Source organism: Hemibagrus wyckioides, linkage group LG27 (assembly GCF_019097595.1).
Source record: "Hemibagrus wyckioides isolate EC202008001 linkage group LG27, SWU_Hwy_1.0, whole genome shotgun sequence".
NCBI lineage: Eukaryota > Metazoa > Chordata > Actinopteri > Siluriformes > Bagridae > Hemibagrus > Hemibagrus wyckioides.
The window spans coordinates 17,517,059-17,534,558 of NC_080736.1; the positions used below are offsets into that span (position 1 = coordinate 17,517,059).

Consider the following 17,500-nt stretch of genomic DNA (forward strand, 5'->3'; position numbering starts at 1 on the left):
CCCAGTGTGGCACATTCACACAACGTCCAGTCTCCTGGTCCAGCTGGGGGTGAAAATAAAGCGATGTGTGGTGTGGATGGGTGAGACGTGTGTGTGTGTGTGTTGGGGGTATCAGACACTTGTGGAGTATTGTGTATTCTCTCAGTACTGTACTGTTACACTCCTGCACTTTAGAAGCTGTGACTCAGAGCCATGAGAGAAATGTGTTGTGGTCACTCAGTAACCATGTGAGCCATGATGATATGGTTACTGTGAGTAACCACGATGAAACAAGCAGTAAGGAAAATATTTCTCTCATCTTTACACACCTTCCTCATCACTGTGAGAGCCAAGGTGTGTTTTAGACGTATTTCATTCCTGTCCTTTACACTCTCCCTAGCTCTTACTCCTCCACACTTCAGAACTCATCAGTGATTCCAGACTGACCTCACGCTTGCACACCACCTCCTTTTAGCTTAAATAACATGAACATGGTCACCTTCAGCCAGAGGTTCGTCCAAATTTCAGAAGTCTTTTCGAATTAACGTTTACACTAACAGGCGTGGAGTCTCTCATTTCTCCTGTACTTCATCACCTGTGGGTGTGTAATGAATGCTGCCGTTATCACCTGTGGGTGTGGGAGTGTTTTTTTTTTTTTGAGAAAGCATATTGGCTGTATATCACTTTTAAAGCTAACTATTTAAATGCAGTTATACAATATAGTGATAGATGTGAAATTTGTGTTACATGCTCAGCTTCGTTCTGTGTAGCAGCCAAATCAGATTAGATTAGATTTCAGAGTGAGCTGAGTGTATCAACTCCGTTCCCTCACCAGATCTCTGCTACTTCCTCTCAGGCTTTATTTTCCTCCTGACATCTCTCTAGACAATTTGTGAGAGCTTGGATATGACGCGAGAAGATGAAGCTATACTGCTGACTTCACAGGAAATAACTGTGGCTAGGAAGTAAAGATGTGCTTGAGGAACTGAAAAAACATCAGACCATGTTAGAATTGAGGAAACGTGACAGTTCACACGTGACGTGCGTGTGAAGGCATGGGAAATGCAGAGTGTGTGATGGAACGTCACTTTAAATATATGAGTGTTGATGAAGTGGACGAGGGAAATGTTAATCACTGGACTCAGCTGTGATGTGAGCTGGGTTAATGTTTAGAGTTTTTAGCACGAGCGTCTGAATAAAGTTCTTCCATTCAGTGCAATACTGTGTGTGTGTGTGTTACAGGAACAGCATTGTGTGGACCTGTGACCTTTATGAAGGGCTAGAAACTGCAGAGGGTCAGTGTTGTGCTTCCGTTAGTGCTGGTGTATGTGTGTGTGTGCGTGTGTGTGTGTGTGTGAGAGAGAGAGACGGAGATGATGATGATGATGATGATTGGTTCTATGGTGTGTATTGTGATGGAGGTCTGAAATATTCGGTGATATCAGGTTAGAGACAGGATGGAGCTGGGGCTGTGCTAGGCTAACACAGCATGACTGGATGATGATGATGATGATGATATAGTGCATGTGTAAATGTTGTTATTAAGGTGATATGAAGATGTAATATGTGCATAGTGTATATATAATGGTGAGGTATTAGTTATTTTTTGCTCTTCACACTGCAGCCTGCGCTTTTGCACATGGAATTCGACTGTTCAAACAGTCTGCTAACTTGCGCTTAATTTGCACACACACACACACACTCAATAAGACATGGTACAGAGACGTGGCACTGTTACTGACTGCTCATTTCACTTCCCTAACTATCACCAATTAACCTTTATTATAATAATAATAATTATTATTATTGTTATTATTATTATTATTATTACTGTGTGGGTGTTTGTATGTCGAGAGAGTAAACTAAATGTATTGAAGAGAAACTGATTGAAAATAAAACGATCAGATCCACAGATTTGTACACATTTCGCTGCTCAGATTCTCAGCTCTCATATATTATATACACATGTAGATAACACACACACACACACACACACACAGACAATGCCTTGATTATACGGGGAGCCGAGTGTGTATGATGATGTATATAAGTGTACGCTGCATGATGTCCCTGCAGGGGATTCTGTCTAAAGAAAACGTTTACTTAATAAACACTTTCATTTAAATGCTGCAGTGATGTACACAAGTTATATTCTTATTATTCTTATTCTTATTCTTATTATTGCACAGTTTTCTGTAACAGATGACATCATTTACAGCAGTATAGATATTTAAAAAGAAGAAAAACCCTTCCTGTTATTGAACAGAATTAATAGATAAGATGTGTGGTATGTTTCAGGCATGTGTTGATCTTTTCTATCACGTACTCAACTCATTTTGGACACACTCTTTTACACAGAAAGGATATAAATATATCTATTTTTTTTTCTTTCTGAGATCAGTAGGATTTGTTTCCATGGTAACAGTCCAAGCCCGATGTGCAACATTATGGGCAGATGTATGGTGTGTATGATAATTCAGTAACTCTGTACAATACACATTTGTTTTGTGAATGAATGTAAATAAATGAATTTTCATTAATTTGTGAATGAATGTAAATATTGTGTATGCTTCTATACAGTTACAGCATGTATATGGAACTTTTCTAATCAGGAGTAAACACACACGTGTATGTGTTTATATACGTGTGTGTGTGTGAAATTTATGTATGGTTCTGTTAAAGGCATGTGATGGGGGGTGGTTAGAGTGTATATGTACTGAATAATAAAGCAGTGTGTCAGGATTCACTCTGATGTTAAAAAGGGAAATTCTGCTTTTTTTGTGCCTTTTCTATCCAAATATGTAACAGAGAGACAATCTGAAATCTGATGTACAAAACCAAAACCACATTAAAGTGTTTAAAAGAAGGAAATTCCAGTTCACGTTGGTATTTTATAGCAGCTACAGACAGTCGTTCCCGTCACCTGCCTCTCTTTATCATCTCTGAATCTAAACTTCAGCTCTGCTGTGGATTAATAACTGAACTGTTAGAATATCTCCACTGCTACTTTAGATCCTGAGTGGTCATGGTTTCATGTTAATAACCACGTTCTCTGATTTGGTTCTAAACATGTTTTGAGTTCTTCTCATCATGATTACTGACTAAAGTTTTTTTTTCTTATAGGTTTCACTACCTAGGGATACTCTCCCCTCTCCCACGGATTATCGGACCAAAGCGCCGTTTTCCGAGAAAGAAATGTTCCACATCCTTCCGAAGCTTCAGGCCAAGAGAGCCGATTTTCTCACTGTTGTGCTAACTGGAAGCCTCCATCAGTGCCGGGGCTTCGTGGCCACGCCCCCTGACACCCATGACAACGGGCCGAGGGAAGACGATGTGACGAAGAGCGAGTCTGACAGTCTGGATCAGAGCCAGGACGGACCTCCTTCGACTTTATTAGCCATTGACCCTCAGAAAGGCCCCAGAGATCCAGGTTCAGTGGCTGATGTGGATCTGGATCAGGAGGACATCTCTAAAACTCTAGTTCTGTTTTCACCTGGAGACGCGAGGAAATCTCAGAATTCTGGAACTGGAACCGACGTTCTTCAGAGTGAAAAGGAAGCTGTGGACCGCCAGACATTTTTCTTGGAGAAAAACCAACAACCTGCAACAAAATATTGCGATTCTGGTACTGGTGGAATCATCAGTTTATCACAACAGAAATGTGAGCCACTGATCTGCACTGCTTCTCCTACTCCTGAGACCAAAATGCAGAAGCAACAACCAGTGCAAGAACCTTTAGAAGATCAGAAGGAGAAATATGATGATAGGACTCCTGGATTAGGAGTCAAACAAGAGTCTAGCCAACAAGCTTCTTCTACATATCCTCCATTGACCAAGGACCATCTGGAAGAAGGTCCTTTCAAGAATCAGTGTTTCGATCCGGATGATCTTGGTGTCTCCAATTTAGTCAGGCAGAAAATCATTCCTTCTGCCACTGTACTGGTTCCATCTAGTTCTGCTGCATCTCCTCCTTTCACCAAGGTAGAGAGAACCTTCATTCACATTGCTGAGAAAACACATCTGAACATCATGTCATCCAGAGTACCTCAGGTTCAGACGGAGAGCCCTGAGGTATCTGAGGGCCTTCACTGTGAGGTGGAACCTCAGACCAGAACCATCATCCTAGAAGCAGGAGGTATCTGGTCCAAAATCTCATCTTGCAGTCCAGCAGAAGTTCAAAGACATAATGTTGCTAATGGACCTGTGCAGAGCCAGGTTCCTGCCAAAGTAGATTTCATTGTTTCTCCTTTTTCCATGGGGACCAAGCAACATGTCCAAAGAGAAGCCTTACCAGAGAAGCCCAAAGATGAGTTCCAGCATGGGACAGCAGAAGACAAACCTGGAGATAAAGGCACATCTTCTCATCTGAGGAGCAGGAGTCGGATCCCCATCCTGGTGTCGGAGGATAGTGCTGCTGCAGATCCATCACTGTCCCGGGATCAAACCCGGAAACGCTCGAAGCAGCAGGAGTTTGCTCGAATGGTGCTGGAGAGACAGAGACAGGCATTAAACTCCAGAGCCTCTTCATCGCTTTCCTCTGGAGATGAGCCCATGAGAGCCTCAGAGACTCTGTCCACCACTGAGGAGGACACGCACCAGTCAGATGATTCCATTGGGAAAGTCAAACAGGAGGTGAGGGAGCGAGGGGGTGAGGGGTGGAGCAGCAGGATCCCTCGACCTGTTACACCCATCAAAAGAGCTCCAGCTAAGCTTCTGTTAGCTATCGCTGCTAAATCCACTGTGAAACCTGACACCACAACAAACACTGCAAACACTGGGTATTATTATTATTATTATTATTATTATTATTATTATTATTATTGTTGTTGTTGTTGTTGTTGTTGTTTGATCTGTCCCAGGGAGTGTGATCTTTTAGTGTTTGTGATCTTTCCTCCTCTCCCTGATTTCAGTCCACTGTGTGGTATTTTCTCGGTCTGTTCTCGGTCTGTTCTCAGTCTGTTCTCGGTCTGTTCTCGGTCTGTTCTCGGTCTCCTCCACTGTGGTTTTGTTGATGAGCGGCTGGTCTTTGCATCCATGCTTCTTTGCTTCAGCCCTTCTGTTTCACAGGAAGTAACTTGTTTTGAGCCTGAAATTTGTAGCTTAATATCTTGTAGATGATGGGAAGACATGTGATTGGTCTGTAATCCTGGGGTTTGTTGGTCTTGTCCCTTTGAAGGAGCAGCACATTGTAGACCCCCCCCTGGTTCATGGTGGTTCTTGGGCAGGTTTTTCAAACGCACGTTATTCCATCTATCCCTGGTGTCAGTTGATGTAGTTCTATTCCTGGTTTTCTGTACCTTCATGTAGATCCGGTTTCTGCGTTGTCATTCTCTTTCTGACCTTTCTCCATGATCTAATGACCTTTTCTACCATTGTCCAAGCAGCTTCCATCTTTATCTCTTTGCTGATGTCTTTCCAACTTGGTTGTGTTTATTTGTTTCATCTTTCTCCCGGTGCTTTAAAGATGTTTGTGATGATCTCTGTGAGCTTCACTGGTCATGCTCCTGTATCTCAACCCTGATACAGGAATATATAATATATATTTATGAACTGTGATATAGGGGGGATTACTGTATAGTAGTAGTTGCTGTTGTAGTTGTTCTTGTTGTTGATATAGTAGTAGTAATTGTTGTTGATGTAGTAGTAGTAGTAGTTGTTGTTGTTGTTGTTGATATATTAGTAGTAGTAGTTGTTGTTGATATAGTAGTAGTAGTAGTTGTTGTTGATATAGTAGTAGTAGTAATTGTTGTTGATATAGTAGTAGTAGTAGTTGTTGTTGTTGTTGTTGATATATTAGTAGTTGTTGTTGTTGTTGTTGATATAGTAGTAGTTGTTGTTGTTGATATATTAGTAGTAGTTGTTGTTGTTGATATAGTAGTAGTAGTAGTTGTTGTTGTTGTTGTTGATATAGTAGTAGTAATTGTTGTTGATGTAGTAGTAGTTGTTGTTGATATATTAGTAGCAGTTGTTGTTGTTGTTGATATATTAGTAGTAGTTGTTGTTGTTGTTGTTGATATAGTAGTTGTTGTTGTTGTTGATATAGTAGTAGTAGTAGTTGTTGATATAGTAGTAGTAGTAGTTGTTGTTGATATATTAGTAGTAGTTGTTGTTGATATAGTAGTTGTTGTTGTTGTTGATATAGTAGTAGTAGTAGTTGTTGATATAGTAGTAGTAGTAGTTGTTGTTGATATAGTAGTAGTAGTAGTAGTAGTAGTTGTTGTTGATATAGTAGTAGTAGTAGTTGTTGATATAGTAGTAGTAGTAGTTGTTGTTGTTGTTGTTGTTGATATAGTAGTAGTAGTTGTTGTTGTTGATATAGTAGTAGTAGTAGTAGTTGTTGTTGTTGTTGTTGATATAGTAGTAGTAATTGTTGTTGATGTAGTAGTAGTAGTTGTTGTTGATATAGTAGTAGTAGTAGTTGTTGTTGTTGTTGTTGATATATTAGTAGTAGTTGTTGTTGTTGTTGATATAGTAGTAGTTGTTGTTGTTGTTGATATATTAGTAGTAGTAGTTGTTGTTGATATAGTAGTAGTAGTAGTTGTTGTTGTTGTTGTTGATATAGTAGTAGTAATTGTTGTTGATGTAGTAGTAGTAGTAGTTGTTGTTGATATATTAGTAGCAGTTGTTGTTGTTGTTGATATATTAGTAGTAGTTGTTGTTGTTGATATAGTAGTAGTAGTTGTTGTTGATGTAGTAGTAGTAGTTGTTGTTGATATAGTAGTAGTAGTAGTTGTTGTTGATATAGTAGTAGTAGTAGTTGTTGTTGATATAGTAGTAGTAGTAGTTGTTGTTGATGTAGTAGTAGTAGTAGTTGTTGTTGATATAGTAGTAGTAGTAGTTGTTGATATAGTAGTTGTTGTTGTTGATATAGTAGTAGTAGTAGTTGTTGATATAGTAGTAGTAGTAGTTGTTGATATAGTAGTAGTAGTAGTTGTTGATGTAGTAGTAGTAGTTGTTGTTGATATAGTAGTAGTAGTAGTTGTTGTTGATATAGTAGTAGTAGTAGTTGTTGTTGATATAGTAGTAGTAGTAGTTGTTGTTGATGTAGTAGTAGTAGTAGTTGTTGTTGATATAGTAGTAGTAGTAGTTGTTGATATAGTAGTAGTAGTTGTTGATATAGTAGTAGTAGTAGTTGTTGTTGTTGATATAGTAGTAGTAGTAGTTGTTGATATAGTAGTAGTAGTAGTTGTTGTTGTTGATATAGTAGTAGTAGTTGTTGTTGTTGTTGATATAGTAGTAGTAGTTGTTGATATAGTAGTAGTAGTAGTTGTTGTTGATATAGTAGTAGTAGTAGTTGTTGTTGTTGTTGTTGATATAGTAGTAGTAATTGTTGTTGATGTAGTAGTAGTAGTAGTTGTTGTTGATATATTAGTAGCAGTTGTTGTTGTTGTTGATATATTAGTAGTAGTTGTTGTTGTTGATATAGTAGTAGTAGTAGTTGTTGTTGATATAGTAGTAGTAGTAGTTGTTGTTGATATAGTAGTAGTAGTAGTTGTTGTTGATATAGTAGTAGTAGTAGTTGTTGTTGATGTAGTAGTAGTAGTAGTTGTTGTTGATATAGTAGTAGTAGTAGTTGTTGATATAGTAGTTGTTGTTGTTGATATAGTAGTAGTAGTAGTTGTTGATATAGTAGTTGTTGTTGTTGATATAGTAGTAGTAGTAGTAGTTGTTGATATAGTAGTAGTAGTAGTTGTTGATATAGTAGTAGTAGTAGTTGTTGTTGATATAGTAGTAGTAGTAGTTGTTGATATAGTAGTAGTAGTTGTTGATATAGTAGTAGTAGTAGTTGTTGTTGTTGATATAGTAGTAGTAGTAGTTGTTGTTGTTGATATAGTAGTAGTAGTTGTTGTTGTTGATATAGTAGTAGTAGTTGTTGTTGTTGTTGATATAGTAGTAGTAGTTGTTGATATAGTAGTAGTAGTAGTTGTTGTTGATATAGTAGTAGTAGTAGTTGTTGATATAGTAGTTGTTGTTGTTGATATAGTAGTAGTAGTAGTTGTTGATATAGTAGTTGTTGTTGTTGATATAGTAGTAGTAGTAGTAGTTGTTGATATAGTAGTAGTAGTAGTTGTTGATATAGTAGTAGTAGTAGTTGTTGTTGATATAGTAGTAGTAGTTGTTGATATAGTAGTAGTAGTAGTTGTTGTTGTTGATATAGTAGTAGTAGTAGTTGTTGTTGTTGATATAGTAGTAGTAGTAGTTGTTGATATAGTAGTAGTAGTAGTAGTTGTTGATATAGTAGTAGTAGTTGTTGATATAGTAGTAGTAGTAGTTGTTGTTGTTGATATAGTAGTAGTAGTAGTTGTTGTTGTTGATATAGTAGTAGTAGTTGTTGTTGTTGTTGATATAGTAGTAGTAGTTGTTGATATAGTAGTAGTAGTAGTTGTTGTTGATATAGTAGTAGTAGTTGTTGATATAGTAGTAGTAGTTGTTGTTGATATAGTAGTAGTAGTTGTTGATATAGTAGTAGTAGTAGTTGTTGTTGTTGATATAGTAGTAGTAGTAGTTGTTGATATAGTAGTAGTAGTAGTTGTTGTTGTTGATATAGTAGTAGTAGTTGTTGATATAGTAGTAGTAGTAGTTGTTGTTGATATAGTAGTAGTAGTTGTTGATATAGTAGTAGTAGTAGTTGTTGTTGTTGATATAGTAGTAGTAGTTGTTGTTGTTGTTGATATAGTAGTAGTAGTAGTTGTTGTTGTTGATATAGTAGAAGTAGTTGTTGTTGATATAGTAGTAGTAGTAGTTGTTGTTGTTGATATAGTAGTAGTAGTTGTTGTTGATATAGTAGTAGTAGTTGTTGTTGTTGATATAGTAGTAGTAGTAGTTGTTGTTGATATAGTAGTAGTAGTAGTTGTTGTTGATATAGTAGTAGTAGTAGTTGTTGATATAGTAGTTGTTGTTGATATAGTAGTAGTAGTAGTTGTTGATATAGTAGTAGTAGTAGTTGTTGATATAGTAGTTGTTGTTGTTGATATAGTAGAAGTAGTTGTTGTTGTTGTTGATATAGTAGTAGTAGTAGTTGTTGTTGATATAGTAGTAGTAGTTGTTGTTGATATAGTAGTAGTAGTTGTTGTTGTTGTTGATATAGTAGTAGTAGTAGTTGTTGTTGATATAGTAGTAGTAGTAGTTGTTGATATAGTAGTTGTTGTTGTTGATATAGTAGAAGTAGTTGTTGTTGATATAGTAGTAGTAGTAGTAGTTGTTGTTGTTGTTGATATAGTAGTAGTAGTTGTTGTTGATATAGTAGTAGTAGTTGTTGTTGTTGTTGATATAGTAGTAGTAGTAGTTGTTGTTGATATAGTAGTAGTAGTTGTTGTTGATATAGTAGTAGTAGTTGTTGTTGTTGTTGATATAGTAGTAGTAGTAGTTGTTGTTGATATAGTAGTAGTAGTAGTTGTTGATATAGTAGTAGTAGTAGTTGTTGTTGTTGATATAGTAGTAGTAGTTGTTGATATAGTAGTAGTAGTAGTTGTTGTTGATATAGTAGTAGTAGTTGTTGATATAGTAGTAGTAGTAGTTGTTGTTGTTGATATAGTAGTAGTAGTTGTTGTTGTTGTTGATATAGTAGTAGTAGTAGTTGTTGTTGTTGATATAGTAGAAGTAGTTGTTGTTGATATAGTAGTAGTAGTAGTTGTTGTTGTTGATATAGTAGTAGTAGTTGTTGTTGATATAGTAGTAGTAGTTGTTGTTGTTGATATAGTAGTAGTAGTAGTTGTTGTTGATATAGTAGTAGTAGTAGTTGTTGTTGATATAGTAGTAGTAGTAGTTGTTGATATAGTAGTTGTTGTTGATATAGTAGTAGTAGTAGTTGTTGATATAGTAGTAGTAGTAGTTGTTGATATAGTAGTTGTTGTTGTTGATATAGTAGAAGTAGTTGTTGTTGTTGTTGATATAGTAGTAGTAGTAGTTGTTGTTGATATAGTAGTAGTAGTTGTTGTTGTTGTTGATATAGTAGTAGTAGTTGTTGTTGATATAGTAGTAGTAGTAGTTGTTGTTGTTGTTGATATAGTAGTAGTAGTTGTTGTTGATATAGTAGTAGTAGTAGTTGTTGATATAGTAGTTGTTGTTGTTGATATAGTAGAAGTAGTTGTTGTTGATATAGTAGTAGTAGTAGTTGTTGTTGTTGATATAGTAGTAGTAGTAGTTGTTGTTGATGTAGTAGTAGTAGTAGTTGTTGTTGATATAGTAGTAGTAGTAGTTGTTGATATAGTAGTTGTTGTTGTTGATATAGTAGAAGTAGTTGTTGTTGATATAGTAGTAGTAGTAGTTGTTGTTGATATAGTAGTAGTAGTAGTTGTTGTTGATATAGTAGTAGTAGTAGTTGTTGATATAGTAGTAGTAGTTGTTGTTGATATAGTAGTAGTAGTAGTTGTTGATATAGTAGTAGTAGTTGTTGTTGATATAGTAGTAGTAGTTGTTGTTGATATAGTAGTAGTAGTAGTTGTTGTTGATATAGTAGTAGTAGTAGTTGTTGATATAGTAGTAGTAGTTGTTGTTGATATAGTAGTAGTAGTAGTTGTTGATATAGTAGTAGTAGTAGTTGTTGATATAGTAGTAGTAGTTGTTGTTGATATAGTAGTAGTAGTAGTTGTTGATATAGTAGTAGTAGTTGTTGTTGATATAGTAGTAGTAGTTGTTGTTGATATAGTAGTAGTAGTAGTTGTTGATATAGTAGTAGTAGTTGTTGTTGATATAGTAGTAGTAGTTGTTGTTGATATAGTAGTAGTAGTAGTTGTTGTTGATATAGTAGTAGTAGTTGTTGTTGATATAGTAGTAGTAGTAGTTGTTGATATAGTAGTAGTAGTAGTTGTTGTTGATATAGTAGTAGTAGTAGTTGTTGATATAGTAGTAGTAGTAGTTGTTGTTGATATAGTAGTAGTAGTTGTTGTTGATATAGTAGTAGTAGTAGTTGTTGATATAGTAGTAGTAGTAGTTGTTGTTGATATAGTAGTAGTAGTAGTTGTTGATATAGTAGTAGTAGTTGTTGTTGATATAGTAGTAGTAGTAGTTGTTGTTGATGTAGTAGTAGTAGTAGTTGTTGATATAGTAGTTGTTGTTGTTGATATAGTAGAAGTAGTTGTTGTTGATATAGTAGTAGTAGTTGTTGTTGTTGTTGATATAGTAGTAGTAGTAGTTGTTGTTGATATAGTAGTAGTAGTAGTTGTTGATATAGTAGTTGTTGTTGTTGATATAGTAGAAGTAGTTGTTGTTGATATAGTAGTAGTAGTTGTTGTTGTTGTTGATATAGTAGTAGTAGTAGTTGTTGTTGATATAGTAGTAGTAGTAGTTGTTGTTGATATAGTAGTAGTAGTTGTTGTTGATATAGTAGTAGTAGTTGTTGTTGATATAGTAGTAGTAGTAGTTGTTGTTGATATAGTAGTAGTAGTAGTTGTTGTTGATATAGTAGTAGTAGTAGTTGTTGATATAGTAGTAGTAGTTGTTGTTGATATAGTAGTAGTAGTTGTTGTTGATATAGTAGTAGTAGTAGTTGTTGTTGATATAGTAGTAGTAGTTGTTGTTGATATAGTAGTAGTAGTAGTTGTTGTTGATATAGTAGTAGTAGTTGTTGTTGATATAGTAGTAGTAGTAGTTGTTGTTGATATAGTAGTAGTAGTTGTTGTTGATATAGTAGTAGTAGTAGTAGTTGTTGATATAGTAGTAGTAGTTGTTGTTGATATAGTAGTAGTAGTAGTTGTTGTTGATATAGTAGTAGTAGTTGTTGTTGATATAGTAGTAGTAGTTGTTGTTGTTGTTGATATAGTAGTTGTTGTTGTTGTTGATATAGTAGTAGTTGTTGTTGTTGTTGATATATTAGTAGTAGTTGTTGTTGTTGTTGTTGATATATTAGTAGTAGTTGTTGTTGTTGTTGATATAGTAGTAGTTGTTGTTGTTGTTGTTGATATATTAGTAGTAGTTGTTGTTGATATAGTAGTAGTAGTTGTTGTTGATATAGTAGTAGTAGTTGTTGTTGATATAGTAGTAGTAGTAGTTGTTGTTGTTGTTGATATATTAGTAGTAGTTGTTGTTGTTGTTGATATAGTAGTAGTTGTTGTTGTTGTTGTTGTTGATATATTAGTAGTAGTTGTTGTTGTTGTTGTTGATATATTAGTAGTAGTTGTTGTTGTTGTTGATATAGTAGTAGTAGTAGTTGTTGTTGATATAGTAGTAGTTGTTGTTGTTGTTGATATAGTAGTAGTAGTAGTTGTTGTTGATATAGTAGTAGTAGTTGTTGTTGTTGATATAGTAGTAGTTGTTGTTGTTGATATAGTAGTAGTAGTTGTTGTTGATATAGTAGTAGTAGTAGTTGTTGTTGATATAGTAGTAGTAGTTGTTGTTGATATAGTAGTAGTAGTAGTTGTTGTTGTTGATATAGTAGTAGTAGTTGTTGTTGATATAGTAGTAGTAGTTGTTGTTGTTGATATAGTAGTAGTAGTTGTTGTTGATATAGTAGTAGTAGTAGTTGTTGTTGATATAGTAGTAGTTGTTGTTGTTGTTGATATAGTAGTAGTAGTTGTTGTTGATATAGTAGTAGTAGTAGTTGTTGATATAGTAGTAGTAGTTGTTGTTGATATAGTAGTAGTAATTGTTGTTGTTGATATAGTAGTAGTAGTAGTTGTTGATATAGTAGTAGTAGTTGTTGTTGATATAGTAGTAGTAGTAGTTGTTGTTGATATAGTAGTAGTAGTAGTTGTTGATATAGTAGTAGTAGTAGTTGTTGATATAGTAGTAGTAGTTGTTGTTGATGTAGTAGTAGTAGTAGTTGTTGTTGATATAGTAGTAGTTGTTGTTGTTGATGTAGTAGTTGTTGTTGATATAGTAGTAGTAGTTGTTGTTGTTGATATAGTAGTAGTAGTTGTTGTTGTTGATATAGTAGTAGTAGTTGTTGTTGATATAGTAGTAGTAGTTGTTGTTGATATAGTAGTAGTAGTTGTTGTTGATATAGTAGTAGTAGTTGTTGTTGTTGATATAGTAGTAGTAGTAGTAGTTGTTGATATAGTAGTAGTAGTTGTTGTTGATATAGTAGTAGTAGTAGTAGTTGTTGATATAGTAGTAGTAGTAGTTGTTGTTGATATAGTAGTAGTAGTTGTTGTTGATATAGTAGTAGTAGTTGTTGTTGTTGATATAGTAGTAGTAGTAGTAGTTGTTGATATAGTAGTAGTAGTTGTTGTTGATATAGTAGTAGTAGTTGTTGTTGATATAGTAGTAGTAGTAGTTGTTGTTGATATAGTAGTAGTAGTTGTTGTTGATATAGTAGTAGTTGTTGTTGTTGATATAGTAGTAGTAGTAGTAGTTGTTGATATAGTAGTAGTAGTTGTTGTTGATATAGTAGTAGTAGTAGTAGTTGTTGATATAGTAGTAGTAGTAGTTGTTGATATAGTAGTAGTAGTTGTTGTTGATATAGTAGTAGTAGTTGTTGTTGATATAGTAGTAGTAGTAGTTGTTGTTGATATAGTAGTAGTAGTTGTTGTTGATATAGTAGTAGTAGTAGTTGTTGTTGATATAGTAGTAGTAGTAGTTGTTGTTGATATAGTAGTAGTAGCAGTCGTTTCAATCTGTTCAGCATGTGCATTAACAACACTCTGTATAATTGTATTCTGACTGGCTCTTTGCAAAATGTTTTCTGCTGCCATATGTGATTTAGTTCAACTGTGCTCAAACACTTTTTTTTACGAAGTGCCCATTGCTGTTTTGTTTTATCTGGTGCCATGGATGTCACCACACAACTCACCCACTCAGATGCTAATTTCATCCCAACCGTTTGGTCAGGTCCGAGCGATCCCACACTCTGACATGTGCGGCAGCCCAGTTTTTGATTTTGCATAATCAGCCACGGATATACAACTTGCTTGTTCTTCAGCTGTTCTTGAGACCAAATATCATTTATCTGATTAGTGGAATTTTTTCTCACAGACGACATGGTTGATTTTTTGACTTTCTGTCTCCTGCTATCCTGATCGTGGTGTGCAGCTCCATCTTCTCGGGATCTCTTTTGATCAGGCACACCATCAGGTTTACTCGTAGATTTAAAAAATGAAAATATGCTTGACTGTCTCTTTGACATTTTAAAAATATAATTATAATTTAGGTAAACCAATATACCCTTCTTTCTTTCCACTGCCCACTGCACGCGAAACAATAATCACCAACCAATGAGAGTAATTGTACTTAAGAAAGCTGATTGGTCAAAAAAATATGTTGAGGACCAATAGCTAAATGTAACCTCTAAGTGTATTTGTATAAACCCACTCAGCCTTGCTCACTGTGTTTCACTCACTTATACACACATCCTGTCAGGTCACCAGGCACAAGTTAATGCCGGATCTATGAAAATAAATACCGGAATGCAAAACACAAAAATCTGACATTTTCCGGAACAGGATCCGGCTCAAATTAAGCACTGAGTAGTAGTTGTTGAGTGTGATGATGTGTGATGAGGTTGTGTGTTGAGTTTGATGAGGTTGTGTGTTGAGTGTGATGATGTGTGTTGAGTGTGAGGTTGTGTGTTGAGTGTGAGGTTGTGTGTTGAGTGTGAGGTTGTGTTGAGTGTGATGTTTGTGTGTTGAGTGTGAGGTTGTGGGTTGAGTGTGATGTTTGTGTGTTGAGTGTGAGGTTGTGTTGAGTGTGATGTTTGTGTGTTGAGTGTGAGGTTGTGTGTTGAGTGTGATGTTTGTATGTTGAGTGTGAGGTTGTATGTTGAGTGTGATGTTTGTGTGTTGAGTGTGAGGTTGTGTTGAGTGTGATGTTTGTGTGTTGAGTGTGAGGTTGTATGTTGAGTGTGATGTTGTGTGTTGTGTGAGGTTGTGTTGAGTGTGATGTTTGTGTGTTGAGTGTGAGGTTGTGTTGAGTGTGATGTTTGTGTGTTGAGTGTGAGGTTGTATGTTGATTGTGATGTTTGTGTGTTGAGTGTGAGGTTGTGTTGAGTGTGATGTTTGTGTGTTGAGTGTGATGTTTGTGTGTTGAGTGTGAGGTTGTGTTGAGTGTGATGTTTGTGTGTTGAGTGTGAGGTTGTGTTGAGTGTGATGTTTGTGTGTTGAGTGTGAGGTTGTGTTGAGTGTGATGTTTGTGTGTTGAGTGTGATGTTTGTGTGTTGAGTGTGAGGTTGTGTTGAGTGTGATGTTTGTGTGTTGAGTGTGATGTTTGTGTGTTGAGTGTGACATTGTGTGTTGAGTGTGAGGTTCAGTGAGTGTGAGGTTGTGTGTTGAGTGTGAAGTTGTGTGTTGAGTGTGAGGTTGAGTGTTGAGTGTGATGTATGTTGAGTGTGATGTTTGTGTGTTGAGTGTGAGGTTGTGTGTTGAGTGTGATGTTTGTGTGTTGAGTGTGAGGTTGTGTGTTGAGTGTGATGTTTGTGTTGAGTGTGATGTGTGTTGAGTGTGATGTGTGTTGAGTGTGATGTTTGTGTGTTGAGTGTGAGGTTGTGTGTTGAGTGTGATGTGTTGTGTGTGAGGTTGTGTGTTGAGTGTGAGGTTGTGTGTGATGTTTGTGTGTTGAGTGTGATGTTTGTGTGTTGAGTGTGAGGATGTTGTGTGTTGAGTGTGATATTTGTGTTGAGTGTCAGGATGTGTTGAGTGTGATTATGTTGTGTGTTGAGTGTGATGTGTTGAGTGTGATGTGTTGAGTGTGAGGTTGTGTGTTGTGTGAGGATGTGTGTTGAGTGTGATGATGTGTGTTGAGTGTGATGTGTGTTGAGTGTGAGGTTGTGTGTTGAGTGTGATGTTTGTATGTTGAGTGTGAGGTTGTATGATGAGTGTGATGTTTGTGTGTTGAGTGTGAGGTTGTATGTTGAGTGTGATGTTTGTGTGTTGAGTGTGATGGTTGTGTGTTGAGTGTGATGTGTGTTGAGTGTGAGGTTGTATGTTGAGTGTGAGGTTGTATGTTGAGTGTGATGGTTGTGTGTTGTGTGAGGTTGTGTGTTGAGTGTGAGGTTGTGTGTTGAGTGTGATGTGTGTTGAGTGTGAGGTTGTATGTTGAGTGTGAGGTTGTATGTTGAGTGTGATGGTTGTGTGTTGAGTGTGAGGTTGTGTGTTGAGTGTGAGGTTGTGTGTTGAGTGTGAGGTTGAGTGTGAGGTTGTGTGTTGAGTGTGAGGTTGTGTGTTGAGTGTGAGGTTGTGTGTTGAGTGTGAGGTTGTGTGTGAGGTTGTGTGTTGAGTGTGAGGTTGTGTTGAGTGTGAGGTTGTGTGTTGAGTGTGAGGTTGAGTGTGAGGTTGTGTGTTGAGTGTGAGGTTGTGTGTTGAGTGTGAGGTTGTGTGTTGAGTGTGAGGTTGTGTGTTGAGTGTGAGGTTGTGTGTTGAGTGTGAGGTTGTGTGTTGTGTGAGGTTGTGTGTTGTGTGAGGTTGAGTGTGAGGTTGTGTGTTGAGTGTGATGTGTGTTGAGTGTGAGGTTGTGTGTTGAGTGTGAGGTTGTGTGTTGAGTGTGAGGTTGAGTGTGAGGTTGTGTGTTGAGTGTGAGGTTGAGTGTGAGGTTGTGTGTTGTGTGAGGTTGTGTGTTGAGTGTGAGGTTGTGTGTTGAGTGTGAGTGTGAGGTTGTGTGTTGAGTGTGAGGTTGTGTGTTGAGTGTGATGTTTGTGATGATTATATTTATTTAATTTATTTTTATTTCAGGCCGAGGTGTGTGCAGTCTGGAGCCAGTCTGAGGTCTAAATCTGCTCTATCCCGACCGGCTAGTCCTCGAACCCCGCTACGCTGCATCTTCACCACCTCCCGCAGCTTAAACTCCACCCACAGGACACATAGCCCCTCCCCCCAGCGCATGATTGGGAGGACCATCACAAGCTCTCAGACACACAGTGTCACACATAGTGGTAATCGAACCAAAGCTACTTCATCTGTTAAACACACAACTAAAGTGAAGCAGAAACAGAACACGACTACAGCCAGATAATAATAATAAGAAGAAATAACACTAGGCACAAAGTGGGAGAATTCATGGATGTTATGCCAGTACATTGCAGGGCACTGATCATACCCACCCCCCCACCCACCCCCACCCCCAACACACACACACACACACTCTCTGATATAAAGGGACAACAGTTCACCCGCATGTGTTTGGGATGTGGGAGGAAACCAGGGATCCAGAGAACACCCAGAGAGACATGAAGAGTTCCTGGAACCTGGAGCAATAGTGTGTGACCAGACAACACAACACACTCTCCAACTGTCCTGTCTAATAATAATAATAATAATAATAATAATGAACTGTAATTAAATATAAACATTGTGAAGTACTACTATAGAGACTCTAGCCCCACCTTCTCATTTCTTATTGGCTGTAGATGTTTTGTACCTCAGTGTAGGGGTTCATGATGAAACCTGTGTAAATCTGCTACAGGGACTAAGTCATATTTTAATTATTATTTAAGAGTTATGTGTATATAAAGTATTGGTGTGTGTGTGTGTGAGAGAGAGAGAGAGAGAGAGAGAATAATGGCTGCACTGTGACTTTCTGTTGGTTTTATGATGAGTTACTGAGCTTCCACACTTTTTTAGTGATAACTCCACAGCATCACATTTACACTAAACCT

The 17,500-nt window shown here is 36.5% G+C and overlaps 1 protein-coding gene across 6 annotated transcripts in view; it reads left to right on the forward strand.

Moving 5' to 3' along the window:
* The window catches only part of ttbk1a (tau tubulin kinase 1a), a 45,846-nt gene extending 28,675 nt beyond the window's left edge, over positions 1-17,171 (forward strand). For 5 of the 6 annotated variants that reach the window (XM_058381281.1, XM_058381282.1, XM_058381279.1 and 2 more), the window contains 2 exons: positions 3,103-4,757; positions 16,578-17,171. In XM_058381281.1, the coding sequence (XP_058237264.1) occupies positions 3,103-4,757; positions 16,578-16,857 (1,935 nt within the window). In that variant the 3' untranslated portion in view covers positions 16,858-17,171. The remainder of the gene's footprint in view (positions 1-3,102; positions 4,758-16,577) is intronic. The other variant, XM_058381283.1, reaches the window with a different exon arrangement.
* The last annotated feature ends 329 nt before the right edge of the window (positions 17,172-17,500 follow it).